Source organism: Benincasa hispida, chromosome 5 (assembly GCF_027475165.1).
Source record: "Benincasa hispida cultivar pf3 chromosome 5, pf3_genome.v1.1, whole genome shotgun sequence".
Taxonomy (NCBI): domain Eukaryota; kingdom Viridiplantae; phylum Streptophyta; class Magnoliopsida; order Cucurbitales; family Cucurbitaceae; genus Benincasa; species Benincasa hispida.
Window position 1 is genome coordinate 6,495,050 of NC_143482.1, and position 27,255 is coordinate 6,522,304.

The 27,255-nt window shown below is 34.6% G+C and overlaps 1 protein-coding gene across 1 annotated transcript; it reads right to left on the reverse strand.

Annotated features, from left to right (window-relative positions):
• Positions 1 to 22,131: 22,131 nt before the first annotated feature.
• On the reverse strand, positions 22,132 to 26,249 carry TRM5 (zinc finger CCCH domain protein). The gene is made up of 4 exons (XM_039032851.2): positions 25,890 to 26,249; positions 24,329 to 25,801; positions 24,017 to 24,206; positions 22,132 to 23,133 (listed from the first exon to the last, which is right to left on the reverse strand). The coding sequence occupies exons 1-4, from the start codon at positions 26,034 to 26,036 to the stop codon at positions 22,526 to 22,528; spliced, it is 2,418 nt and encodes an 805-aa protein (XP_038888779.2). The 5' UTR covers positions 26,037 to 26,249; the 3' UTR covers positions 22,132 to 22,525.
• Positions 26,250 to 27,255: the final 1,006 nt, after the last annotated feature.

Sequence of the window (27,255 nt, forward strand, 5' to 3'; positions counted from 1 at the left end):
GTTCCTTGGTTATTGTATGTAAACTTAAGCATGTATATGAGATATACAAGTGGATCATGCCTTAAGTGATAACCTAAATAGGTCTATAGCATAAGGATTAAGTAGGGATTCCTGATCCTTATGACACTACGGATACGACCCACTTTCTAAGGGTTTGTAAGTGTTGTAACTACTACAAATGGTAGATCCTGACCATTCATGTGGAGACATGCAAGCGGGGGTATCCTATACAAAGAGTTTATATAAGACCAAACCACGAGATGACTAGACTTTGTATATAACGTCGTTGATACTGGAGACGTACATCTCACCTAAACGACCATAGGTGACATGACCTCAATCCTGAGTATTTTGGGAACTCCTGCCTTTGAGGGCGGTCCTTTGACTAGTATAGGTGAGAGTGGCTTGATTGTTAATTTAACATGCCTACCTTTTTTAGCACTTGTCTGATTTAAGAGCTGGGAACTCAGTTACACAAGATGGAATTCACTCCTTCCTCGAAGCAGGGGTTAGTAGATAGATTACTCCCTTAAAGGCTGATTCCGGGACTTGAACATAGTGGCTACAACTTCTCTTTGGAAGAGAGGACTGAGTCATAGTAGGACTATGACTTATGTTCATTAGGGGGATCAGTGGTACTTAAGTAGTTGATGTAACTAAGAGGCATAATAGTTATTGGTCGAGTTGTACTTACGAGCGATCTGTGAAGGGTTATCGCACTGTTGATTGGTTAAGATGGACACATAATATATCTGTAGTAAGGAGAGTGCCTGACAGTTAACGGATGGTAGATCCCGTGACTAAAGAGTTTAATCAGTTATTCACGCACCGTTGGAGATTCGAGCTACAGGTTCATAAGGTCCCCTTGGTAGCTGAATGGATTCAAGTTGAGAATCAGTTCTTTGTGTTGATTTGAAATGTTCAAATTGACAAGAGGTATTTCGATTATATATGATATGATCGGTATGGTATATGAGATACATCTACTAGAGGATAAATAAGATTTACATTAAGAACCATGTAATATAAAAATAGCTATGGTTTGTATGTTTCATGCGATGATATATTAAAGCCATAGATTATAAATATAGTATGATAAGTTGGTTATGTTGGTTATCATTTATATTTATAATAATATTAATTATTGGATAATTATCTCTTTTTCTCTAATAACCAATTGAGTGGGAGGTTATTGGTAGTTTCATGGTAACCATGAGATAAAAGGAAAAATATTTTCCTAATGTTAGTAATAATGTTAATTTGAGATTTCCAATCTCGGAAAGTTCTCACAAAAAGGTTGTCAAGTAAATCAGATTTACTAAACAACGGCTTGGAAAGACTAGACGATCGTGGAGTGTTTCTACACGATAGACACTCAGCTAGCTGATGAACTAAACAATCGCATAGCTTTTGCTAGACAATCGCATAGCTTTTGTTAAACGATTAGGCATCATCCTATGCGATAGGTTTTATCATCTTCCACTTGCTCAATCGTTTGCACGATTGTCCTCCTCCGGTCACTACCTCTAACCAAGTCCACATAGAGCCCACACTCTAGATTCTCACATCGAGAATACCGAGGTGACCTTTTTGGTGGTGTCATACTCAACTCGACACAGTCGAGGTTCTGTGGAGGTCATTCATGGTGATCGGGAGCTTGGAGATCTTTGTTGTGATCGTGTTGTGTAGCAATCGAAGTGTTCGAGCATTTGTGGTTGTCGTCTTGCTGTGATCCAGTATTCGTGATCGAAGGATCTTGAAGATGAGTCTTCAAAGATATGGTTAATTCCTTCCCTTGATCGTGTAGTAAAGCATGCTGTAATTTCTATTTTGCGCATAGCCTATTGTTTCTGTTTGTGACTGTAATTGTATATGTTCATATTTGATTGAAATTTGGAAAGATCCTTCCGCTGCTCATGGAAATCCTTGTGCACGATTTCCTTCACCATCAGCATCCCGTTTCCTCTTGTAGATCCATTTACAACCTATAGATTTAACCCTATCAGGTTGATCTACAAGATCCCATACGAAATTGAAGTACATAGACTTCATTTCGAGATCCATGACTTTAATTCATTCATCTCTGTCAATATCCTCCATTGCCTTCTTGTAAGACAATGGATCCTCAACTTCGTCATTAGCTACCATACTAGGATTTCAGTTAAAACTATATAGCGAATAGGTGGGTTCACAACCCTCCCACTACGTCGAGGTTCCCTAGATGAACCTACTTCAATAACTCTTATTGAGGTATTAGGTTGTTCAACAACTCTTGTTGAAGATTCAATAGTTTCTCTGGAAATCTCATTCAACACAATTTTACTTCTGGGCTTGTGCTCCCTTATGTGGTTTTCCTCAAGAAAAGTAGCATTTGTCGATACAAATACTTTGTTTTCTTTAGGATCAAAGAAGTAACCACCTCTCATTCCCTTGGGGTAGCCTATAAATAGGCATAACCTTGAACGTGGTTCCAATTTCTTAGGATTATCCTTAAGCACATATTTTGAGCAACCCCAAATTCTGAAATGATGTAAACTAGCTTTACGACCATTTCATAACTCCAAAGGTTTTTTACCAACACTGTTGGAGGGAACACAGACAGAATGTAAGCTGCAGTCTCCACTGCCTAACCCCAAAACAAGTTAGATAAGGAAACGTATCTCATCATAAATCAAACCATGTCCAACATGGTTCGATTTCTCCTTTCTGATACACCATTTTGCTGAGGTGTACTAGGTACTAAGAGTTGAGATATAATTCCATGATCTATCATATAGTTCTGGAATGTTAAATCCATAAACTCTCCACCTCGATCAGATCGAAATGTTTTAATTTTTCTATTTAATGCATTTTCAACCTCAGCCTTGAATTCTTTGAACTTTTCAAAAGATTCAGACTTATGTTGCATTAAATAAACGTACATATATCTTGAATAATCATCAGTAAAAATGATGAAATATTTAGAACCTCCCCTAGCTTTTACATTCATTGGACCACAAAGGTCTGAATGAACTAGCTCTAGAGGTTCTTTGGCCCTATGACCTTTTCCAGTAAAAGGTTTCTTAGTCATATTGCCTTCAAGGCACAACTCACACACAGGAAAAAGTTTTCTTCTAACTCACTTAGAAGTCCATTATTCACCAACCTCTCAATCTTATTGAGATTGATGTGTCCTAATCTTAGGTACCAAAGTTGGGCATTTTCCTTAGGAGAAATTATAAGTCTTTTATGTTGAGTTAAAATAGTTTTAAACATCTCTATGTTATCGAGGGCATTTATTGCTAACGACCTTAGCACATACAAATTATTTTCTAGTTTTGCAGAACATATATCAAAATCATTCTTTGTAATAAACACTTTATTAAAAGAAAAGTTAATTTGATAAGATTGTTCTAACAAGCACTTACAGAAACTAAGTTCCTTTTTAAATCAGGAACTATGAATACATCTTTCAAAAAACTAGAAATTTGTTCTGTAAAATCAACTGGAGACCTCCCACTGCCACAATTGAGATGATGTATTCGGTTCCAACTCACATCGTCATCTCACTAGCATCTAGTTTCCTCTAGGAACTAAATCCCTGAAATAAAAAATAAATATGGTTAGTGGCCCTAGAGTCAATAATCCAGGTAGAATCATCATTCTCCACTAAACAAGTTTCCAATACAAGCAAATCATATTTACTTTCTTTGGTCTTCTTCTTTTCTACCAAATATTTGGGGCAGTTTCTCTTCCAGTGTTCATCTTGGTTGCAATGAAAACATTTTCCTTTTTTAGCCTTGATGGGTTGTCTACCCCTTGGTGCAACAGCTACTGGGTTCGCAACCTTCCCCTTTCCATCCTTCTTCTTTTTCCATTTTTTGGTGTCGGAGGAAGAAGGTATGGACTTAGTTCTAGAGATCAAACCTTTGTGGAACTTTTTAGAAGATGAAGCAACATTTGTTTCAGTCTTCTTCTCCTTGTTTTTAAACAAGGATTGGAAGGTCTGTAGCTCGTTGTGCTGGGTAGTCAAGTTGTAGTCAATCCTGTTCAAAACGACATTGCTACGGAAGTGCATGAAACTTCCAGGTAAAGATTCCAGTATAATGTTAACCTGGTTGGCCTCATCAATACTTAACCCGTTCAAGTCTGCCACGTTGAATTGGATCATCATGTTGAGTATGTGTTCTCAAACAGATGCCTTCTCTTGCATATAGACATTGAATATGTACTTGTGAGCGTCGTGCCTGAGCTGTGCAGATGATTGTCCGAACATTCCCCTCAGGGATTCCATGATCCACGGGCTGTGAGCATGGGCTCATGCTTCTTGGCCAAGACTTCATTAAGGCTTGCCAAGATATACAATCGGGCCTTTTCATTTGCCTTTGTCCAGCACTCATATGTTTCCCAAACATTTCGAGGAACATTAGGAGTTGGAATGGGAGGGCACTCCTCCATCAGAACAAAGCGAAGGTCATTGATGATTAGAATGGTATTGATTGTATTTTTTCAACTAGCGTAATTTTCACCCGTTAATTTATCGACGGCTGGTAAACTTAAGGTAGCGGCAACCATTTTAAAATTTCTGAAAAAGAACAAACTACTTTAGTTTACTTACATTAAACCACTTTTAAGAAAACCAATCAATTTTTAGCAAAATAGTCTAGTGTACCCTAAGTAACATCTATTTTGCAATGATGTTTCAGTGAGGCAGGACAAAAGTCACTGTAGGGTGATCAAGTGCTCCTTCATTGAAATGAGACATTCTCAACCAGTAGACAAAAACAATTCCTTATCACTGTAACTGATAGCCACCATTGTTCGGTCCAGAATTTGTTAACATTCTTAACAATTTTGTGTAAGTGTAACCCCCTTATTTTAGGTTCTAGATTCCCACCCCAATGAGCCAATCGTAGGGAAAAGTCGATTGGAACATGAGACTATAGCAAACTTATCCATTTCTAGAGATCAAATAAAGCGTCATGCAATACAACCATCCTTTAGGGGGACACCCATATGATGCCACGAGGCGATGCATGAAACTTTATTCAACCTAATGAGAGAGACCGAGGGATGTGTTGTCACACGTCCCACTTCTACTTATTATAAACACTCTTTCCATTCACCTTGATATTGACCTACCCAAATGTCATCCGTAGGGGGACACCCATGGTGCCTTAAGGCCGAGAATAGATCTCACAGTGTGAACTTTTAAGGAGAAACGTGTAGAGGAAAAAATGAAGTATCATATATACCCCCATTTTCCTCCCACTGAGTGTTCTACCTAGGGTTAATTAACTTAGGAAAATTCAACTACTGATTTATCTAAGTGTTTGTTTAATTTGCTAAAAAAACAACTCTTGTCTTTGATGATTAAACAATTTTGATTCAAGTCTTATTAAACTTTTTAATATACTTTCATCAAACATGCATACATGTAACAAATCTATCTAATTCATCGTTCCAGGTAGGTTCCCAAGTAGGGGTGTGACGTTTCCATCGACTTAAGTACCCCAGCCTAGTCAGAACTCGCCTTAGACAAAAGGTCCCTTATAGATACATTTATTACATATTTAATCTTTTATTAAAAATCAATTTAATCCTATTAAACCGGTTTGAAAGATTAAACTTAGATTTCTAGTCACATTAGAAATGTAATCTTAGGTCTATCTCAGTCATAGTTTAAAACAATTTTAAAAAATGATTATAGCCTAAGGTTTGCATGCAACTCTTTATTATTGATTTTAATTCTTATTTCATTTAGTTGTAACAATTATAAATAAATGAAACAATTAAAAACCAACCATTGCGTGTTAGACATACTTTAATTAATTATAACATTTATAAATTAATCTAAGGTAATGTTCATGCTATAGCATACATTCCATACAACCATTCAACCATATATTATAACACTTATAATATAAATGATGCATGGATATGTTATAATGCATGCATACATATACTATAACATTTATATTATATGATGCATGAGCATGCTTTGTGTAATTTAAATCATGCATATTCATATATTATAACACTTATAATATAAAAATGATGCATGAAAATAAATGCATAAACGATGGTGGGTTTTAAAACTATATGACATACACTATGACATATAATATGAAACATACATCGCATGTATATTTATACTAAAAAATGATAGACCGGGATAGAACATCTCTAAAAGAAAAAAAAAAGGCTAACTATTACAAAAATTCAGTCGACCGGTTCGGAATAGGTGAACCGGGTCTTCAATCGCTTGAACTGAATTGCCCTTCAAAGAACCACCTTGCAGTTGATCGTGTAGCAAACGCACCATGCGTCAAATAGCTATGTGATCATGTAGCTAATAACTATGTGATAACTTGTAGAAATACAAGTTATTTTGGCTCTTAAGTTGGAAAAACTAAGGTTTTTAATGATAAATTCTCCTCATTTTTAGAAGAAATGCATGGAATTACTCAAATAATAACAAACTCATGCAAAAGAAGTTTTATTACTAAATACTGCGGCACTAACGCATTATATTGCAGGATTTCAACAAGAAGCTAACGCATGAGTAAGAAATGTCGCAGGCAAAAGTCCTAACACATGGGCCATGCGTCAGAGGGAATTCAACGCAGAGAAGATTCATTGATGTAGGCTATTTGTGTCAAATCACCACTTGCAAGTATGGGCACCTGCAGTAGGCGGCGTCTGAAAAGCTTCTGAGTGTCAGGCGGCTGACCAGGGCATGGACTTTAATGTTGCCCATCACCAAGCTGAAGATGACCAACGCCTATAAATAGATGAAATCCCTCTAGAGTTCATATACAGATACGTTTTCAGAAAATTTTCAAGATCCTCACTTTCATAATTAGCGTAGTCATAGTTTTAGTTCTTTAAAAGCTATGTTGTGGTGCCAAAACGATCAGAAGGATTGAAAACCCCCATCACCGCCGGTCAGGGAGTGGAGGAAGTCAAGCTTGAGAAAGACACTTCGTCCAACTCCTATACAAGTAATTGTACACAACTAAATTGAGCCAAAGAGATACAAGAGATTGTACTCTACGGCGTGACTCAGTTCCTTTCATTTCATTTATCGTTTTCATTTCATTTGATTAAATATTACTTTTGTAAAGATAATCTGCTTCTTTATAAATTCATATATTTGATCCATCATACTTTGCCATTGTGTATTTCTTGTTATGTTGAATGCATCTATACTTTATGCAAAGCTTCATTTCAAACGCTTAAGCCATCTTAATCAATTGGTAAAAGCATCTTTAACTTAGACTATTTCAGAGAATCACAAAGCCGCATCAAGTAGAACGCCTAGTACATCTAGAGATAAACTTACTGGTGTTTATTTCATTCTATGTTCGATGCATGCATTCTAGAGATAGGTTTTGTATGTTATTCGCATTGAGAAGTGTTGAATAAAGTCTAACGCATAAACAAAGATAAGCAAATCATCCTATCTCATCCACATCATACTCTAGTTTGTGTACATTCATCTTAGATCGACGCATACCACTTATATTAAAATCCATTTACGCATGATTCATCGCTCACTACTCAACTCTTTTGTATCTTCTTGCACAGGCACAGCACCGTAGTGGAAATAACACATTTCTCTCATACATTTAGGAAACCCCTACAACAGCTACAACGCAAGGTCTGCGTTAGCTTAACTGAATCCTTGAGTTCGACCCTGGACTTACCAGGAACCTAAATTGGATTTATACTTGGGTCTAATTTAGGAAAACTTGAATGTCAAATAGGAGGAGTGTCATGCATTCTGTTGCACATCTCTAACGCACCCACGCGTTACAAATACATAAACACATCAAAGCATCAACGCATCATTTATACTTGGAACTTATTTTTCCAATTTATTTTATACAATACACTCCCAACTCGAATCACGATAGCAACGAACACTATGCGATGAGCATGAAAGTCTATGCAATCGTGTAGTAAGTAAGCATGCATTGAGCATCTTAAGAACCGAGTGATTGTTCAGTAAGCGTCTAAGCGATCTTATAGTAAACGCAATACGATCGTGTAGCCAACTCTACACGATCGCGTAGCATTAGCTATATGATCATTTAACAAATGCTACATGATCGTGTAACAAACTCTACACAATCGCATAACAAGAACTACTCGATCGTTTAGCTGTAGCTACATGATCTGGAACCTCTGTTTCATCTTTTCCATTGAAACAATGCTCTGCAACCCTTCTTTGAAGCCTCTGGAACATCACAAGCGACTCAAAACCAACAAATTACAGACTCGATTGTAACAATTAATGCCAAAAAAACGCAGGGGCCCTTACAAACCAAAAAATTGTAAAAAACAGAAAGCCTTAAACAGAGAGTTCTATCCCGAAAACATCCATCCACAAATATTCATCACATAAATAGAATGCAGATAATAAAACCCACCAATACAGTAAAACAATTCAATACAATAATGAAATTTAGAATCAGAAACCAACAACCTGGCTCTGATACCAATTGAAGAAACTCGTATGAGGAGAACCTTGAGTGGAAGCAGATCGACCAAATTCCATAAACTATCGAATATAAAGTTTACAGTAAGCAAACAACTAGATATGCATTCAAAGGTAAATTACAACATGTTTTACAAGAAAACAAGAAATATCACCTTTGTAGAACCTTTTCTTCACGATTTCCCTCGTACGAATCACAAACTTCTTGAAGACCTTCTTCAAGATAAGCCTCGAACAAAAACCCGGATACTACAAGAATGAAACCTTTGTATTCTTAGGGTGAGAACCCAGGAGTGGTGGGCTCTGACTATTTTGGTTAATAGGGAAAAGTTAATGTGGAGGAAGAAGAAGATTGAGAACTTTCATAAGAACACTCAAAGTTACAAAACACTTCTGTCTTTTCTCAATCGTTCAACAGCGTCAACATCCATAACAAGAAGAAAAACTAATTTTCTTTTTATTCTCTTTTGCCAAATAAAATAACCACCCCCACTAATGTGGGCGGAGAGAAAAGATGGGAAATGGAGTCGTAACTCCCTTCCTTGTTATTAAAATAATAATAATAATATAAATATAAATATAAATGTGATAACTAACTTGTATATATATATATATATATATATATATATATATATATATATATATATATATATTAAATTATATATTATATCAAATATAACCGATAGTTTTAATATTGTATCACATACAATAAAAACTATAGTTTCTTTTCTCAATAATATGACACTTAATATAAATCTCATTTATATTAAATTTAAAAATTATGAATCACATTCATAGAAAATGTATTTGAATCTCATTCAAATATTTATTTCTTCTCATTAAGTTACAATGTATCAAATACATTATGACAATTATCACATATAATTGAAACAATTTAATTATATCATATATAATTAAATCCCTCTATTAATTTGAACAATTCAAATTATCCCAAAAACTTATTCTTAACTAAATCCTATTAAGCTACCAAAGGGACCTCATGTGTAACGACTCGACCCCCTAGGATTTAAGTTAGGTCGTTACTAAATATATGCATGCATGGAACTTAAAACGACACTCTTTTATGGAGAAATAAATGCTAAATAAATAAGGTAAGTGCAAAAGGCTTTCATTAAATTCAAATATTAAGAACAACAATAGGGTACCCATAAATCATAAATGATAATAAATAAGTCCGAAAACGATTCTTAATAGTAAGTTTCAAACATCAAAACTGAAAGTTAAGAAAAACATGAAAAGAAATCTAAATCTCATGAGCAGAACCATAAAACTAGTCCCAGTGGCTCGATTAGGAATTCCGCTTGTCCATCATCAGTGCCTCTCAAGTCTTACCTAAATCAACAACATGAGAAAGAATGAGTATAAATACTCAGTAAGTAACCCCACTACTGGGGTCAGGTTAGGCATCTATGTCCTCTAGATGCCTACCTCTGGTAGAACATATAAACTGTCCTAGTCCTCATGGGACACATACATACATGAAAAACTGATTTCTATCCTACTGTAGCTAAATATGCCCACTACCTCTAGTGAATTCCGAAGGAAACACAAACTGGTGAATCCCGAAGGAAACACAAACTGGTGAATCCCGAAGGAAACACAATATCTGGTGAATCCCGAAGGAAACACAATATCTGGTGAATCCCGAAAGAAATACAAACTGGTGAATCCCAAAGAAAACACAATATCTGGTGAATCCCGAAGGAAACACAAACTGGTGAATCCCGGAGGAAATACAATATCTGGTGAATCACGAAGGAAACACAAACTGGTAAATCCCGAAGGAAACACAATATCTGGTGAATCCCGAAGGAAACACAAACTGGTGAATCCCGGAGGAAACACAAACTGGTGGGTATTCTAACTAATCAGTAAAATCACTATCACAATCTCAACATGGTTCTATAACATACATATACATCTCATCATCATGATTCTACAATATACATATAAATTTCTTCATCATAGCTTTACAACATATGTATGCATCTCATCCTCCTCAGATTCAACAGGATCTCCAATAAAAATAATATACTCAAATCATACTAGTATTCAAACATCTCTATGTGCAATTAGCCTTTTAAACTCTCATATCAGCAAGACATATATAAACATCAAACTATCAATATATACTCAGTAAATCATATTTATCAATTCCTGACTCCAATCATTTCAAACCTAAGTCAATGAAGGCAGACATAAATATCATGCTAACTAATAATCCTCAATAAATCATAATTATCATTGTTGGGCACTAAGGCAGTTCCAGTAGTAAGATTACTTACCTCAACTTGGTAAAAAACGTAAAACAAAATCTCCTTAGAACTTCTTTAGCACACTTAAATCAACCTAAAGTTGTGGATTGGTCTAAGACAAATTCCAATACTCGATTTAATTAGCCAACTTGATCATGAATTAAATCCAAAATCAATAACTTAATTTTTCCACTATTACTCTCAATCCAAAAGAATAACCATCCAACAACTTACAAAACATACTGATCTTCACCAATTTTCTGCAGAATAAAATGGTATCTGGCTTGATGGTCAATGCCTCAAAACTTCCAAACCTTGAATCTAAGTTTCAAACCAAAGAGAGGTTATTAATTTAACCCAAAATCAAAGGGGTGAACTTCACCTCCCAAATTATAAGGAAAAAAGAAGACTTACCCAAAGTTTTCCTCAAAATTCCGGCAAAGATAGGGGCAATGGCGGCCGACGGCACGTTGACTTATGGCTGCCATAGATAGGCAGCGTGTGTTATTGTCAGACAGCATAAATTATTTGGGCTAGCGGCTGGTAGTGAGGGTCTTGCATGAGGAGGGTTTGCGAGAGTGGAAGAGAAAGGGAATTTCTAGTTTACAGATTTTATTCAGCAGCGATTACAAACAACCCAGAGCTTCAAACAACGATCCAACCGTTCAAAATGAAACCCTATATGTCTCGAATAGACTGACCAAATTCGAGCACGATTTAACGATTCAAACTCTGGAAATTGATAATTTTGTGGAAGCTGTTGTTGAAAAATCGAATTGTTTCTCCCCAATTTTTTTTACCTCTTTTCACTCTCATTTAATTTCGAAAAAAAAAATCTCAATTCTTTTATTTTTTTCAAATTTTTAAAAGATAAATAAAATATTTTATCACAATATCTCCAAAATCTACAAAGATTCTATTAAATTTAGAAATCGATTAACTTTTCAAATTATCTTAATTTAGGCTTCAAAAATCAAAATTAAAGGGCATAAGATCCATCAATTTAATACAAATTAAATCTTTCCAAATATTTAAATCAATTCAAAACCACATGAAATTAATTATCACTTTTAATTTTTTTTTTCTTTTTTTTTTTAAGTTGGCCTTAAAATCCAAAATCAAAAGGAAGTAAAATTCAATATTTTCAAGATAATCAGTTCGAATATCTAATCAATTAATTTCAATTTAACCAATAAAATTTTTTCAATTATTTCAATTTAACCCCAATTTTCCAAATGAAATGGAAATTTAAACTCAATAATTTTAGATAATTAACTTAAATTTTCCTGAAATTCGAGATGTTACATCATGGACTTGTAGCTTAAAGCTCCAACGGTACATGAATAATTAATTTTACTCTTTAATTACATTATTTAAAGAGTTTAATTATATTATTTACCATCTGCTAACTGTCGGGCACTCCACTAAAGACCGACAACTGCACTCTTCGTAGTACAGATATATTTCTGTGTCCATTGGATATAACCAATCAACAGTACGATGACCCTTCACAAATTGCTCGTAAGTATAGCTAGGTCAAATTACCGTTTTGCCCCTGTAGTTACATCTAACTTCTAAAGTACCACTGATCCCTCTAATGAATAATAGATCATAGTCTTACTATGATTAAACCCTTATCGGGCTAGGAGAGGGTGTGGCGCCACATTGTTCAAGACCCGGAATCAGTCTTTAAGGGAGCAATTTATCTACTTACCCGTGCCTCGGGGAAGGAGTGAATTCCATCTTGTGTAGTTATGTACTTAGCTCCCCAATCAGACGAATTCCCAAAATGGTAGGCTTGTTGAGTCGGCGATCTGGCCACTCTCACCCCCATATAAATCAAATGACCACCCTCATAGGCAAGAGTTCACAACTCACTCAAGATTCAGGTCATGTTACCTATGGTCATTCTGGTGAATGTAAATCTCTATTATGAACGATATTATATAATGAGACTAAACATTTCGTAGTTCGGTATTATACAAACTCCTTTATATCGAATATCCCCACTCGCATGTTTATACATGAATGATCAGAATCATATCATTTATGGCACTTTATAACAATTGTAACATCTACAAAACGGGTCATAATCGTAGTATCACTGAGATAAGATACCCAACCTTATCCATCTACTACAGACCATTTATGTTATCACTCAAACATGATCCACCCGTATGTCTCCACATACATGTTTAAGTTACAAAGATGATCTTGGATGTTAGTTTATTGGTTTGTGGTGAATGCAACTAAAATATCAAATATTTTATAGACAATGAATAAAATATCAAATATTTTATTAAATACAAAATGAGTTTATTCATACAGTGTCTACAAACTATAGGATCATATGAGATTTAGGGCATCAACCCCAACAAGTTTATGATTATTTTGATTTTTATTATACTTTTTGAAAACTATTCACATATACTATTGGGAAATTGCAATAGGAAGCAAAAGAACATAAGGGTATTTGCAAACATAGCAATAGTTTTCTAAAATTATAAAAATAGCAAACAAAAATTAACTTGTTTCCCATATTATTATTATTACGATTTTACCTTATTTGTGTATCAATAGTATATCTAATATACTTTATATTTAGTATATCAATCGATCAATATTTATTTGAAGGATATTTTTAATACAATTGATATATCATGACTTTAATTGTGTCATGATTGACATTGTTTGTTCGATTATGGTAAATACTTTTTTTATGTTTGTTTCATTTTGATATAAAGTTATTTCATCAAATTAGTTCAATTTTGATGTTAATGGTAAAGGATCTTATATTTAAGAGTTCCATGAGCGCGTTCGGATAGCTCCGATCTCACAGTGACCGAAATACAATAATATACATTCAACACATACAGTTATGCAAACAAATCTAATTATCGGCATGCTACAAACAACAAATTAACAAAAGGATGGAGTTTCATACCAGTTGAAGACAATCTTCACACTTCGGAACTCCAACGCAGCGGAAAACCTCCACGAGATCTACCAACGCCTAGCGGAAAACCTCCATGAGATCTACCAACGCCCAGCGGAAATATCGACTGCAGCAGCACGAACAATGCGAACTCACGACCGTAACAGGGACGACACTACCACTAAAGAGCCCCAGGTATTCTCGGAGTGAAAACTCAAAGGGTGGGCTTTTGTGAATTTTGTAGAGAAAGAAGGAAAAATAAATCGTGTAGGCGATAAGCAAGTGGGAGGGAAAACAACGCTATCGCATAGTAGAAGTGTTTATCGTTTAGGAGGAGTTACACAATCGTGTAGGATTTACTGAACCATCGTTTAGGAAAAGGTACACGATCGTTTAGTAAAAACGACACACTATACGATCGTTTAGACAAGCTATCCAATCGTTTAGGAGACAGTGTGCGGTCGTTTAGTGCGAGGTGGACGATCGTTTAGGCAGAGAAGTGTTATCGCATAGCCTCTCGATTTTCTTAAGCGATCGCTTAGAATTCTCCAACGCGTGCTTCATGAAATCTTTTGAGCGAATGACAAACGATACAAAAATGAAAGCAATTTTCATTTTAATTCATCGGTTACAATAACTGACGTTACCCACTAATCCACGTTCGAACGTGAAATTTGGCATAATTATCTTATAATTAACCAACTAATTAATAAATAAATATAATCATATTATATTTTTATCCTATAGTTTGATATCGCATATCTATTATAGTATTTTCTCCTCTACCTGATATAAATCATATTTATATCTAATTTCCTCCAAAATAATGTATCTCATACATTTGCTAATTATATCATATATAATTAACCAGTTCAATTATATCATATATAATCGAACTTCCTCTTGTCAATTTGAACATTTCAAATTAACCCAAATATTGGTTCTCGACTTTATCCAAGCTACCAAGGAGACCTAATGGACTTGGGCTTGAAGCTTCAACGGTATGTGCATAGCTGACTAAACTCTTTATCCACGAGATCCACCATCCGTTAACTGTCAGACATTCTACTAAAGACCAATAGTTGAACTCTTCTTACCACAAATATATTTCTATGTCCATTGGATATAACCAATCATGAGTATGATGACCCTTCACAGATGCTCGTAAGTACAGCTGAGCCAAATTACCGTTATGCCCCTGTAGTTACATCTCACTCCTTAAGTACCACTGATTCCTCTAATGAACAATACAACATAGTCCTACTATGTGTGAACACCTCTCGGGTCAAAAGAAGGTGTGTGGCGCCACATCGTTCAAGCCTTGGAATCAGCCTTTAAAGGAGCCATCTATCTACTTACCCCTGCCTCGGGGAAGGAGTGAATTTCATCTTGTATAGCTGAGTTCCCAGCTCCCAAATCAGACGAATCCCCAAAATGGTAGGTTTGAATCAGCGACCTGACCACTCGCACCCATAAAAATCAAAGGACCGCCCTCAATGGCAGGAGTTCCCAACTCATTCAGGATTGAGGTCATGTTACCTATGGTCACCCTAGTGAAATGAAGTCTCTATCATGAATGGTGTTATATAAACAGACATTAACACTTCGTGGTCAAGTCTTATACAAACTCTTTGTATAGAACGCCCCCGCTCGCATGTCCCTAACACGAATGATCAGGATCAGACCATCTGTGACAAGTCACAACGCTTGTGACCATTCCACAAAGCGGGCCGCGTCTGTAGCATTACGAGGATAAAGTTTCCCTTCTTTATCCATATACTACAGACTATTTAGGTTATCACTCAAAGACATGATCCATTTGTATGTCACCACATACATGCTTGAGTCACATCCAGATAACAAGGGATTTTATTTTATTGGTTTGTGGTAAAGCAAATAAAACAAGTAAATGAGCAAAATACAAGATGTGAAGTAAATATCATATATTAATAACACAAGCGTTCGTATATATTGTTTACAAACTATAGGACATGAGATTTTAGCATCAACCCCCAACAAATGATATATGTTACATGCATTAATTTTGTCAAATGATATACCAAATATACATTATATTAGTTAATATATTTTATTCTCAAAATTTTTATATGATTTTTGTGGTCTATAAATTATTTAATTTGGTATATCGATTATATAAAAATATATATATATTTCATATTTTATATATTAGTTGATTGATATACTTGATTTAGAGAGGGAAAAAAACATGTCAATGATATTATTGATATACCAAATATGAAGTATATCATTTAGAAGGATACTTCATGGTATGACATTAACATTTCAATAGTATATTAGTACTAATTCAAACTAAATTGCATGTAGACCATTAGTGTATCAATAATTTATCATAGTTAGCTTAAAATGCAATACTAAATATTTGATATTTCAGTAGTTTATTAATACTCATTCATAGTTTATATAAACTACAATGTAGATGTATCAATAATATATCAATAATCATTAAAATTTCATTTCATGTACATTTTTAATGTATCAATAGTATATCACTCACGATCTTCATCCATTTTAAGTATTGTATAAATGTACCAATAGTATATCAATATTCATCCAAATTTTATTTAAACTGTAACATTCCATATTAACTTATATACCTTATAGTTGGTATGTCAGTCAAAGTGCACAAATAATAACACATGTACAAGCATTAATTGACTGATAAATACAATATATGAATTGTAATTTTGATATATCAATTGTACAATTTTATACTTTATGTTTGTTAGATTAATCAACTGATATATCAAATATAAGGTATATCAGATGACTGATATATCATATATAAGATATATCAAATATACTACTGATGTAATATACCAATAAAGTTAAATTTGGAATAATAAAAAAGAAATCTCTAAGGTCCTGCTTGGTAACTATTTATTTTTTTTAAAAAAATTAAGCTTATAAATACTTATTTGACCTCTGAATTTATTAATTTGTTATCTACTATTTATTAATATTTTCTAAAATCAAGCCAAATTTTAAAAACTAAAAAAAGAAAAAAAAAAAAAAGTAGTTCTTGAAAACTAGTTTTTGTTTTTTGAATTTTACTAAAATTTCAACTCTTTAGTAAATGTAAATTATTATTTTTAAAAAAGAGAGAGACGAAATGAGCTTAATTTTCAAAACCTAAAAACATAAAATGAAAGGGTCGCCAAAGAGGCCTAAATTTTTCGATTTTGTATCTAATGGCTTGTCAACTTATTCAACATATTTTTTTTAATTTCCCATGTTTACTAAACATAAATTTCATTTTCCAAACTAATAGATTAATTATAATTCTTTTTCTAAAAAAAAATGAATATTTCAAAGACCGTTAAATACAAAATCGAAAATTTAAGATAGTATCAAACACAACAATTAAAGTTTAGAGATTTGTTAGACAAAAAATTGAAAATCAACGACATATTAAACATTTATGAAAATTTAGGGACTAAATAAACACAAACATAAAAACTTAAATACTAAACTTATATTAACAATGTAAATAAAAAAAATATTCCTATATATATAAATTTATATTTTTTTTATGGGTAACATAATAATTCGATCTAACGAAACATAACATGAATGGCCAAACGAAGTTTCGTTGGAATTCATGTACTTTCTAAAGTTGAACTTGAAATAAAGGTGTTCCATGTTTTATTCATTTGTATAAAACGTGAATTGGATTTTTAAATTATATTCCGACATTTTAAATTTCAAATCTCATTCAAACACTTTTGATAAAAATTATTTAAAATAAAAACACTCGTATGTTTGACAACTTTCTCTCAAAAGTGGGATATATAAGTTTGTTTGGTTTGTTATATACTAAAAGCATTCTTATTCATGTCAAATTACTAAAAAGACAACTATAAAATTGTATGAAACAATAATTTAAATAATGGTTATCAGAGTTGGTCTTCTAGAGTGATCGATGACAAAATTGGTGATAGTTATTGCTAGAGGTGTTCATTAGTGGTAATGACAAGAAGTGGCCAACAGTGGCAATGTTTATCGGAGTTATGGTGGTGGTTGCCATGACAACATGGTGAAAGTGAGGTAGATAACTGTCGAGGGTTGGTAATTTTAACTTTTAAGAATCATACAAATCAGAAAGGGATTAACCCTTAAACATTCAAAATCCTTTTTCTAAAAAAAATTGGTTTCAAATGTTTAGTTCAAACCAACTTATTTTCATAAACTGTTTTTTTTTTTCAAAATCTATTTTTTTATTTTTGAGTGGTTGTCAAACATTTAGAGGATGTTTGACTCACCAACATGAGTTGGGTTGAGTTGGTATAATATACCAACTCATTGTTTGGCCCACCAACTTTAAATATTGGTGGAGTTGAGTTGGTATATTTTATCAACTCACACCAACTGTCCTTTCTTCTCATGTTTTCAATGGCTCTACCCATCAACCATTGTCACACTCTGAGAACTAACTCTGGACTCCGACATCTACCTCCGATGAAAACTCCGATGTCAACTCCAGGCTTCGACAACCACCTCCGATGACAATTTCGACGACGAAATCTGGGCTCCGACAAACCACCTCCGATGACAGCTCCGGCAACCAACTCCGAGCTCAAACAACCTTCATGTGACCAACTCCGGTAACCAATTCTGGCCTCTGACAACCACCTTCAATGACCCAACTCTGACGACCACCTTCGCACTACCAACTTCGACGACGAATTAGCTCCGACAACAAACACCGATGACTAACTCTGACTACAAACTCCGATGAAAATCACCTTCGATGATCACCTTTGAGCGAGCAATTTCGACGAACAACTCGGGGCTTTGAAACCACCTTCGACGACAAACTTTGACAACCAACTCTAATACCACCTTCATGTGACAACTTCGAGCTCCGACAGCCATCTCCGACTACAATCTTCAGCGAAAATCATCTTCGATGATCAATTTGGACGACCACTTTTGCCTGACGAACTTCGGGATTCAAAAACCACCTCCGATGACAAACTTCAACGACCAACTCCAATACACCTTCATGCAACCAACTTCAAGCTCCGACAACCACCTCCAACTTCAAACTCCAGCAAAAATCATCTTCAATAATCAACTTCGACAACCACTTCCGACTATTGTAAGACTGATGACTGTTAAAGTATGTTGTAGGATTGTTGATTATTAAAAAAAATTATTATTATTATTTTGTCAGACATTAAGTGCAATATTTATACATAAAAATTTGTAAAAACATATTTTTATTTAATTGAATTCACATATAGAATGAGTGTTAAGAATATTTAGACGAAAAGTATGTATGTAGTTGAAAAGTATGTAATATATAACAAAAAAATCATATAACAATTAATGAAAAATAGAGTATGTAGTTGAAAAGTATGTAATATATAACAAAAAAAATCATTAAATGAAAAAAAAAATCTTGGAATATGTTCCAACAAAAATTAATGAAAAATAGAGATTAGTTCTCTGATGATACACCAAATTTAGAGGAAATGAAAGTGAAATTGTTGAAGAAATGTAGTGACATTCTATTTGTTACAATGGTGGGGGAGATTTATTTTTAAAAAAAATCATGACATAGTAAAAATATAGAGTAACAATAGGAATAAGAAGAAAAAGAAGGTGAAGATGATGATGATAATGAAATTCATGGAGAAAAATTAGCTAGAATAAAAAAATTTGATTTCGCTTTGGTTTTTCACTTTATTTAAATATATTTCTACAAGAAATATACTGGGTTAACTATTGTTCATTACCCAAGAAAGAAAGAAAGAAAAGAAAATTTTTAAAAATTAAAAGAAAAATTGCAATTCATATTTTATTCAAACAAAAATGGATAGAATTATTGAATAAAAAAGTTTCAAAACAAAAATCGTAATCATAATAACATATTGTTGAATAAAAAAAAATTCAAAAAACTGCATCAGATACTCATATATATGAACTCTGCACCTCAATCACAGATATATGAACTCTACAGACATATGAACTCCACAGACGTATAAACTCAAGGCATCATATCTTAACTCTACACTCCAAATAGTCCTTAAACTTTTGTCTAAAGGGTCTTTATTGGACATCAAGGCATCCAACCATTTTTAAAGTAAGAATCCAATATGTTGAGACAAAATAAAGGTATTAAAAAAATTAAAATTATAAAAAAATGCATTTTTTAAAAATGTAAAATATAACTAAACCTACTTTCAAATATTCAATTTGAATCCTTTAATTGATAATGTTAGTTTATGGTTATTTTGATTTTTATTATACTTTTTTTAAACGAATTTACCTCTCTTCTATTTTGTTGCATGAAAATCATTATTATTATTTGGGAGGTTTTCAAAAATAAAATAATAATAATAATAATAAGGGAAATTATTTATACAAAATTACAAAATTTTAATATTTTTTTATAGAGACTAATAAAGACGAATAGAAATCTATCGGTGTCTGCGAGCCTCTCCTTTCAGTCGAGCAGAATGTTCTGAGTTTAGGTCTAATGGTATCATTGTATATCACAACTGGTAAGCTGCCACAAGGATTGTGAGAATCTACTGTGTGTAAAAGGACCAACTATGATTTATAGGGTATCTTTCCCTATTCGGAGGAGGAGCAGAAGAAGTTCTCTGGGAAGTTTGATCAATAGGCCCAAAGAGGTGTGTATTTTGTATTTGAATATGAATTCATTTTTAGAAAATGTCGTGAAGCTTCTGCCCGGGGGGTCTCGACAGGCTTCGGTGAGGTTCCTCTTTTCGGTCTGTGTCGCTCTTCTTTTTTGGGGGATGAGTGCCATAACCTATTTAGTTTACACCTGCGAGAAATTATTATTTTACTAATTTTGTGTCTATTATATTTGTAAGTTTTAGAAAATATTGAATCAGTCACATACCTATTAAACAATTTTGAAAGAAAAAAATGGGATTTTCAAAAATAGAAAAATAAGATAAATTATTTATATGAAATAGCAAAATTTAATCTTCTTTGATAGAGACCTAAAAGTCCATTAGTCATTGATGATAGAAATTGATAGAAGTATATCAATATTTATTTTTTTACTATTTTTATAAATAGTTTTCCATTATAAAGAAGCATTTAAAAAAAGGTTAAACATAATTTGAACAAAGTCAATTCAATTTTTTTAAAAAAATATATATGAAATTCAAGAAACTAGATGGACTTTATTACTAATAGTTTTTTTACGTTTTTACAGCAAGAGTAATAGTTAAAATACGTTGTGAAGGGAACAATTAGGAAAGGTAACAACAATGGCAGGTTAGATGTGGACAGGACATAACAAATAATTGGGCACTATAAAGTATCACCATGCGCCCCTGCCGGCAACTCACCATTTCTTTAATAACGTGATCAATTAATTGAGCTAGGCGTTCACATGTGTTCAATTAATTGAGTTATCTTCATGTTAAAATTTCAAACTTTTTTATTGATAAACATTTGTTTGACTTATTGAGTTATGTTCAAGTTTACACTAGACAAATTCAAACTCAAATCTTTCTGATCGAGATATGTTTATGTTGAAAATGAGCTTAGAAGACTTTGTTTATTGTAACGCGAAATAGTTTGAGTAAATCCAAGTGACCAAAACTTTCATACCAATTTTTAATGACTCGGATTTTGAAGTGAAGGTGGGCGAGTTCAATTTTTCTTTTTTTCGAAAAGGATACTTTGTTAAAACCCACAAACAACTTAGGTATATGATAAATCTTCTTCAAGAATAGAGGATAACCACGAGAAAAAAGAGGAAGATCAAGCAACTTACCTCACCAAAAAAGTATCACTAAATTCAAAAAAGACTTACCTCAATTGAAACACAATTTCTTTCCATCAGCGATTTGGGAAAAACCTCATTCCAAAACAATTGTTCTAGATCTCAATTATAAGATCACTCTCTCAGACTCATCAATCTCACTCTCAAACTTAATAACACGAATAGGAATGTAAGTAAAGTTAGCCCCCAACCTTAGTTTCTAACGGAGGCAATTTGAAATCAAAATTACTCCTTTTATAATGTTTGAAGTTCATCACTTCTTTAAACATTTTCAACACTCGACTCTTTTAATATTTGGTTAAAACTCAACACACTCGACTCATTATGAAGGAGCTTGATAACATTAGAGTCGGATTCCATTACAATAGGAGGGAGACGAGACGAGCCACAAAAGCTAGTTAAATTCCTCAACCCCTCTAAAGTTACTTAGATCTCAAGTTTATGCTTCTCAAGTTCAAGCTGTACTTAAATTTAATGTTGCATTTCAAACGAATTGATTACACACACAAGCAATCGTAATTTTGAATTTTAGACGAATTCAAACTCAAACCTTCCGGATGAAAATATGTCTTAACCAGTCTAATTATATTCAAATTCTTCGAGATTTTGAATGATTAAGTGCTCAAAATTAGAGACAAAAAGCACATGAATTCAACTTTGCTTTAAGGCTAAAACTCCAGTCCCTGCTTTTCAGGTCACTTTCTACCTTTCCCATGAGGAATTTTTAATTATCACACTTTTTTTCCCTCACATGAAATGCTACAGCAATCTCCCACCCACCTCTCTTCTTTTTGTGCTCTTCCCCACTTCACTATTTTATGAGTAAATGCATGTTTTATACAGATCAAATTTTCATATTAAAATAAAGGGGGTTATTCTTAGATTTGCCTGTTCATTTTTTTTTTCTGCCCCCATGAACAGATAATGATTAGCATTAGCATTTCCCTAAAAATAATTAAATGAGGGAAGGAAACCATCGGCGCCGATAACAAAAAAGAATTACCAACTTTGCCTTTTGCCTTTCAGAACACCAGCTTCCTTCTAGGCATGTTAATGGCATTATTGAGGTTGCATTTTCCGGTAAAGGCGGCAAGATCTCGGATCGTTTCGCCAATTAAGTCTTTGAATATTAGTCTCTCAATGTCTAATACTGCTTGGGATGTTTCAACTGGCCAGTCCCTCCATCCAGTAGGGGCGTCCCTTGTTAGATCCTTTTTTAGGACACTGCAGATAACCTCGAACAAATCCTCTGATGCGTCGTCTTCTCGGTCCCTCATTCGCTGAAACTCGGACCAAATCTCCTGCACTGAAGTTGGCTCGGCCATGGATTCTGGCTGCGCGTTAGATTTCCATGGTGGCAATTGCCTGTTTCGATCGAGAATCTCACTTATCGTGTCGAAAATTAGCCTCCTTTGAAGCCTTGAGACCTTGGAGATGTCTTTCCCTTTCAGATACTGTTGCTCCTCTAACAATTGAAAGATGTCGGAGTCATCATCTTGCAAGCAACGTGAGGCTCGGAGAACATCCATAACATAGAGAAAATCACAGTCATCGGATCCATCGGCCAAACTCGATTCCACCGATGAGATAGCTTGAAACCACGCATCTTCTTCCACATCAACCACTTGATCTGATAACACAATGTCAAAAAGAACAGGCAACAACAATCAATAAACATAAATATTAGTCATTCTAAAGAGACCCTAAAAGGGTGACCAATTAAAAAAGAAAATAGAAAATTCAAGTTCTCTCAATCTCATCAGTCCATCCCAGTCAATAAATTTCCATTTCCAGAACTTCAAAAGGCTGTCCCAATTAATTACATCACTTCCCCTCTTAATCCAACTGCCAGTTTGCTGCTGATAGACATCATTCATAAATTCCCATAGCCCCATACACTAGGCAATTAAAGACAAAGTACCACAAACCTAGGTACTTTTCCCACATGTTCAGCACTCATCATCAAGAAAAAGGTATTAAATCAACAAAAGGCCTCAAAATCAAATGGCACAAGCAAAAAACTAAGAACACCCTTTTTTTCCTTCTTTGACATTTACAAATTCATTCCTTTCAAACAAAATTTTGATTGGATGAAGCTCCATGAGAATATTGAAATTATGGTTGGTTCATTTATTCCAACTACCAATCAAATCAATCCAGCTGAGCTGAGCTCAATACTTCAAGCTGGACACACCCTACTAACATGGGTCCTGCTTGAAAATCACTGATGTGGCTTGCATTTACAAAATCATCTGACTACTTTTGGATTTGCATTGGAATGAAAGAGGACCCCCCAAAAACAAAACCCCCATTACTGGCTAGGCCAAGCCACAAGCCAACAAATACTCGAATACTTTAACTAAATATGGTAAAGTAAGCGCCACCAAAGTCAAAAAAGAAAGATCTAGCCAATGAAATTCTGTATACAAGAAGAAACCCAAAAATCAAACTGGGTTTTTCTTTTAAGAAAGAAAGAAAGAAAAAACAAAAGGAAAAAATGAAGGATTCCTTACCTTTGAAATCTATTTGCCGTTTTAGTACGGGCGATGGTGACGACTCCTCCTTGTAAAAAGACGAGTCAAGTACCGAGACAGGACTCGGTTGCAACTCAGTTGCTGTGATTTCTGCTATACTGTGAAGAAGTTTATCACATCTCTCTAAGAGACTGCGACCCTCCTTGTACTCCTCGATCTTGTTGGACCTCTGTTAAAGAACCCAAATTAGATTTAATTGTTTTTCCATTAATTTTGAAAATTAATTTAATCGTTTCTAATAAATTCTTTGAAGTGACTGATCGTCAACAATGGTGGTCGGTGATTACGTACCTCTGTGTCCGTCTGTGAAGAGTTGCTAATGCTGCTTTCTGAAAATGTGGACGATTCGTCCTCTGCTTGAGATACGTAAATCTTCCGTTCTTTTGGATGATGAACAGAACCTATCGGTTTCCTGTTTCTTGGGGATCGGTTTGAGATTTGGGGATCTGATCCGAATTTGGATGAATTCATCTTCGAAGATTGAACCGGAGAAACTCTTCTCTGATCTACAGGATCGTTAACTATTCTCTGTGTTTCTACGAACAATCGTCTTCTACTCGGACTTTTCACGTTACTGTCGCATCTAGTTGGAGAGCTCGAGAATCTATTTCTGGGTTGATTCCGTAAATTTCGATCAAACTCCAAACGATCACGCCTCGAGGTTACAGACGGCATGGTGTCGCCGGCAACATTAACATTCCGGCGACCGACTTGCCTTGATCTGTAACTCAAAGGCGGGGAATCGTTACCGATTCTTCCTAAACGATTGACTGAAGTTGGTGATCTAGCGGGTCTCATCACCACAATCGGAGATTCGTCTTGAGAAGAAATACGATCGTAAACAAGGTTCCTCTGGCTTGGAGGCTTCTTGGAATGAAGAAGGCCTTTGAGTTGAAGTGCTTCGAGGATTTGTTTTAAGGTTTCTAAATCTTTTGAAGGTTCATCAATTCCTCTCATCTTCAACCTCTTCTCTATTTCTCCGTAGATTGATGCAGGCTGCTTCGGCTCTGGAAAAACTTCTGCGGAATCGAAGAAAATCTTGCGAGGTCCCAATCCTCTGTGTGACCTAACAGGCTCGGCCTTCGTACTTCTTGCAGCAAAGTCGTTTCTGTCTAGCACTTTGACATTTGAGCTGTGGTCCATGTTTGCTGCATTCTTTATCAGTACACTGCTTCCATTATTGTCCTGCAAGCTCGAATGTTGAGATTGTTTAAGTCGGAAATTGTTGCCGTCGACGAACCGGTTCTGATAGAAATCTTTAGAAACTCTGGATTCGGAAACCGATCTTCGGAGCTCCGCCTTTTTTATCGGTTCTGGTTCAGAGTTAGGCAACGGTTCCAGCCCCATTAATCTAGCAATGACGCTCGGAGACCGACGCTGTTCATCACCTTCTTCAGTTGAGGTTTCACTACGATTTGCAGAAAGAATCGACGCGTTAGTACGGATCTCCCTTGGATAAATGCTTCCTTTCCCATCAACTATAGCTCTGCTATCCAACGAAAGCCGTGGAGCTTCTCTTGAAAACTTCCATAAAGACCGATTCCCTTCCTTGTATTCAAAAATTGGAAGAGGAAGCGGCTGTTTCGGCTTGGTTTCCACCGGCGTCGCAGGTTCCGGCACCGGAGATCGAAGCTCCGTCATCGGAGTAAAATGCTTCACTCTGTCTGGAGAAGGCGTCGTTCTAGTTTGCTGTACTTTTTCCAATTCCGTCGATTCCTCCGGTAACGGAACGGCATTCTCCGGCGGCGGCGTTGAGTTCCCTACCTACAGTTTCAGAGAATCCCATTTCAGTAATCCGCAATTTCCAACCATATACAGAAAACAAACGATGAAAGATAATGAGAAAGATTACCGACGGAGGGAGGCGTTTAGCCGAGTAGAGGCGTTTTCCAGCCAAAATCTGATGACGATCAAAGATATGAAGGAATCCAGCCATGCAACCCATTTGTTTCTCAATCTGCTTCTCAAGATTCTGATCTTGCACCATTCCCGTCGTCATTTCTTCTCAAAATCCCTTTTCCCTTCTCAAAAAATGAACAAATCAAATACAGAAAACAAGTTCCGTCTTATCTCTCCAAATCCGCCATTTTCATTTGCTCTTCTCCTTCCTCTCTGTTCTTGATGGCTTTTATCTACGTCTCTCCCGCTTCTCTAGTCTTAAAACGAAGAGCAGTAAGAATCCGAATTACAAAATTACCCTTAATTTGTTGTGAAATCCCAAATGTGCCCTGGAAAGGCCAAAAATACCGATAAGCCACTCCCCCCCAATTGGGTTCTCGGATATAGGCGGGATTATAATAAGTTGGAATATTTTTTTTTTTCAGTTTTGTGTGTACAAAAATAATATTTTTAGCGAAAAAATATAAAAGAAAAACAGATAACTGGACGAGCCGGTAAACCTCCGTGGGTGATGCTCTCTACGTGTCAGAAATTCCACTTCCTAGAATTTCGCGTTTTTGAACGATGACCGGCTTTGACCGTTTATTCCCCCACCCCCACTAATTTCCGTTATTTTAATTATTAAAACAAAAAATATGATCCCGGCCGTTGGTTGTCCCACTGCCGCCACCGGCCGGATTCACTGCCGCTGAACTAAATATTCCTAATATTGCGTATTAATTTATCGTTTCTTTTTTTTTTTCCTTTTTTATATGACACTAATTATTATTATTATTATTATTATTATTATTATTATTATTATTATTATTATTATTTATTACTATATACTCGAAAAAATTAGAGAATGTTTAACAAATAATTTGATGTGCCTCATAATCATTTTGTTTTTTTCTTTTTAGATTTTATGTTTATTTTCTTCTCAAGGCGCATATCAAATACAATGTCTCTAAGCTTGTAATTTTGTATATAATGAATATTTGAGTTTTCATTTATAGGTTCTTGTTACTTAAATTTGTTGATTTATTAGTTGAATATACGTGATTTGTCGAATTGAGCTTTGCTTCAATTGTTTCGTGTATGTTGATATAAGTCTAATTTCATGCTTTTAAATATGATTAGATTTGGTATATGTGTCGAGAGTGATGGTTGAATTAGTGATTTTAGAAATAAGAGATTTAGATATAATTGATTTTTATTCAATTAAATTTACTTTGGATTAAAAGTGGTTTTGAATTATTATGTTTGATTCTAAAACTAAATATAGATAAAAAAAAAAGTATTTTGTCTATTTGAAAAATTATTCACTAAATAATTACAAA

Coding starts and splice junctions, on each gene's coding strand:
- TRM5 (XM_039032851.2), bottom strand. CDS start 26,036: ATGACGACGGGAATGGTGCAAGATCAGAATCTTGAGAAGCAGATTGAG. Junction 25,802..25,889: donor CTAAACGCCTCCCTCCGTCG/GTAATCTTTCTC, acceptor CTGAAACTGTAG/GTAGGGAACTCAACGCCGCC. Junction 24,207..24,328: donor CTTCACAGACGGACACAGAG/GTACGTAATCAC, acceptor GTTCTTTAACAG/AGGTCCAACAAGATCGAGGA.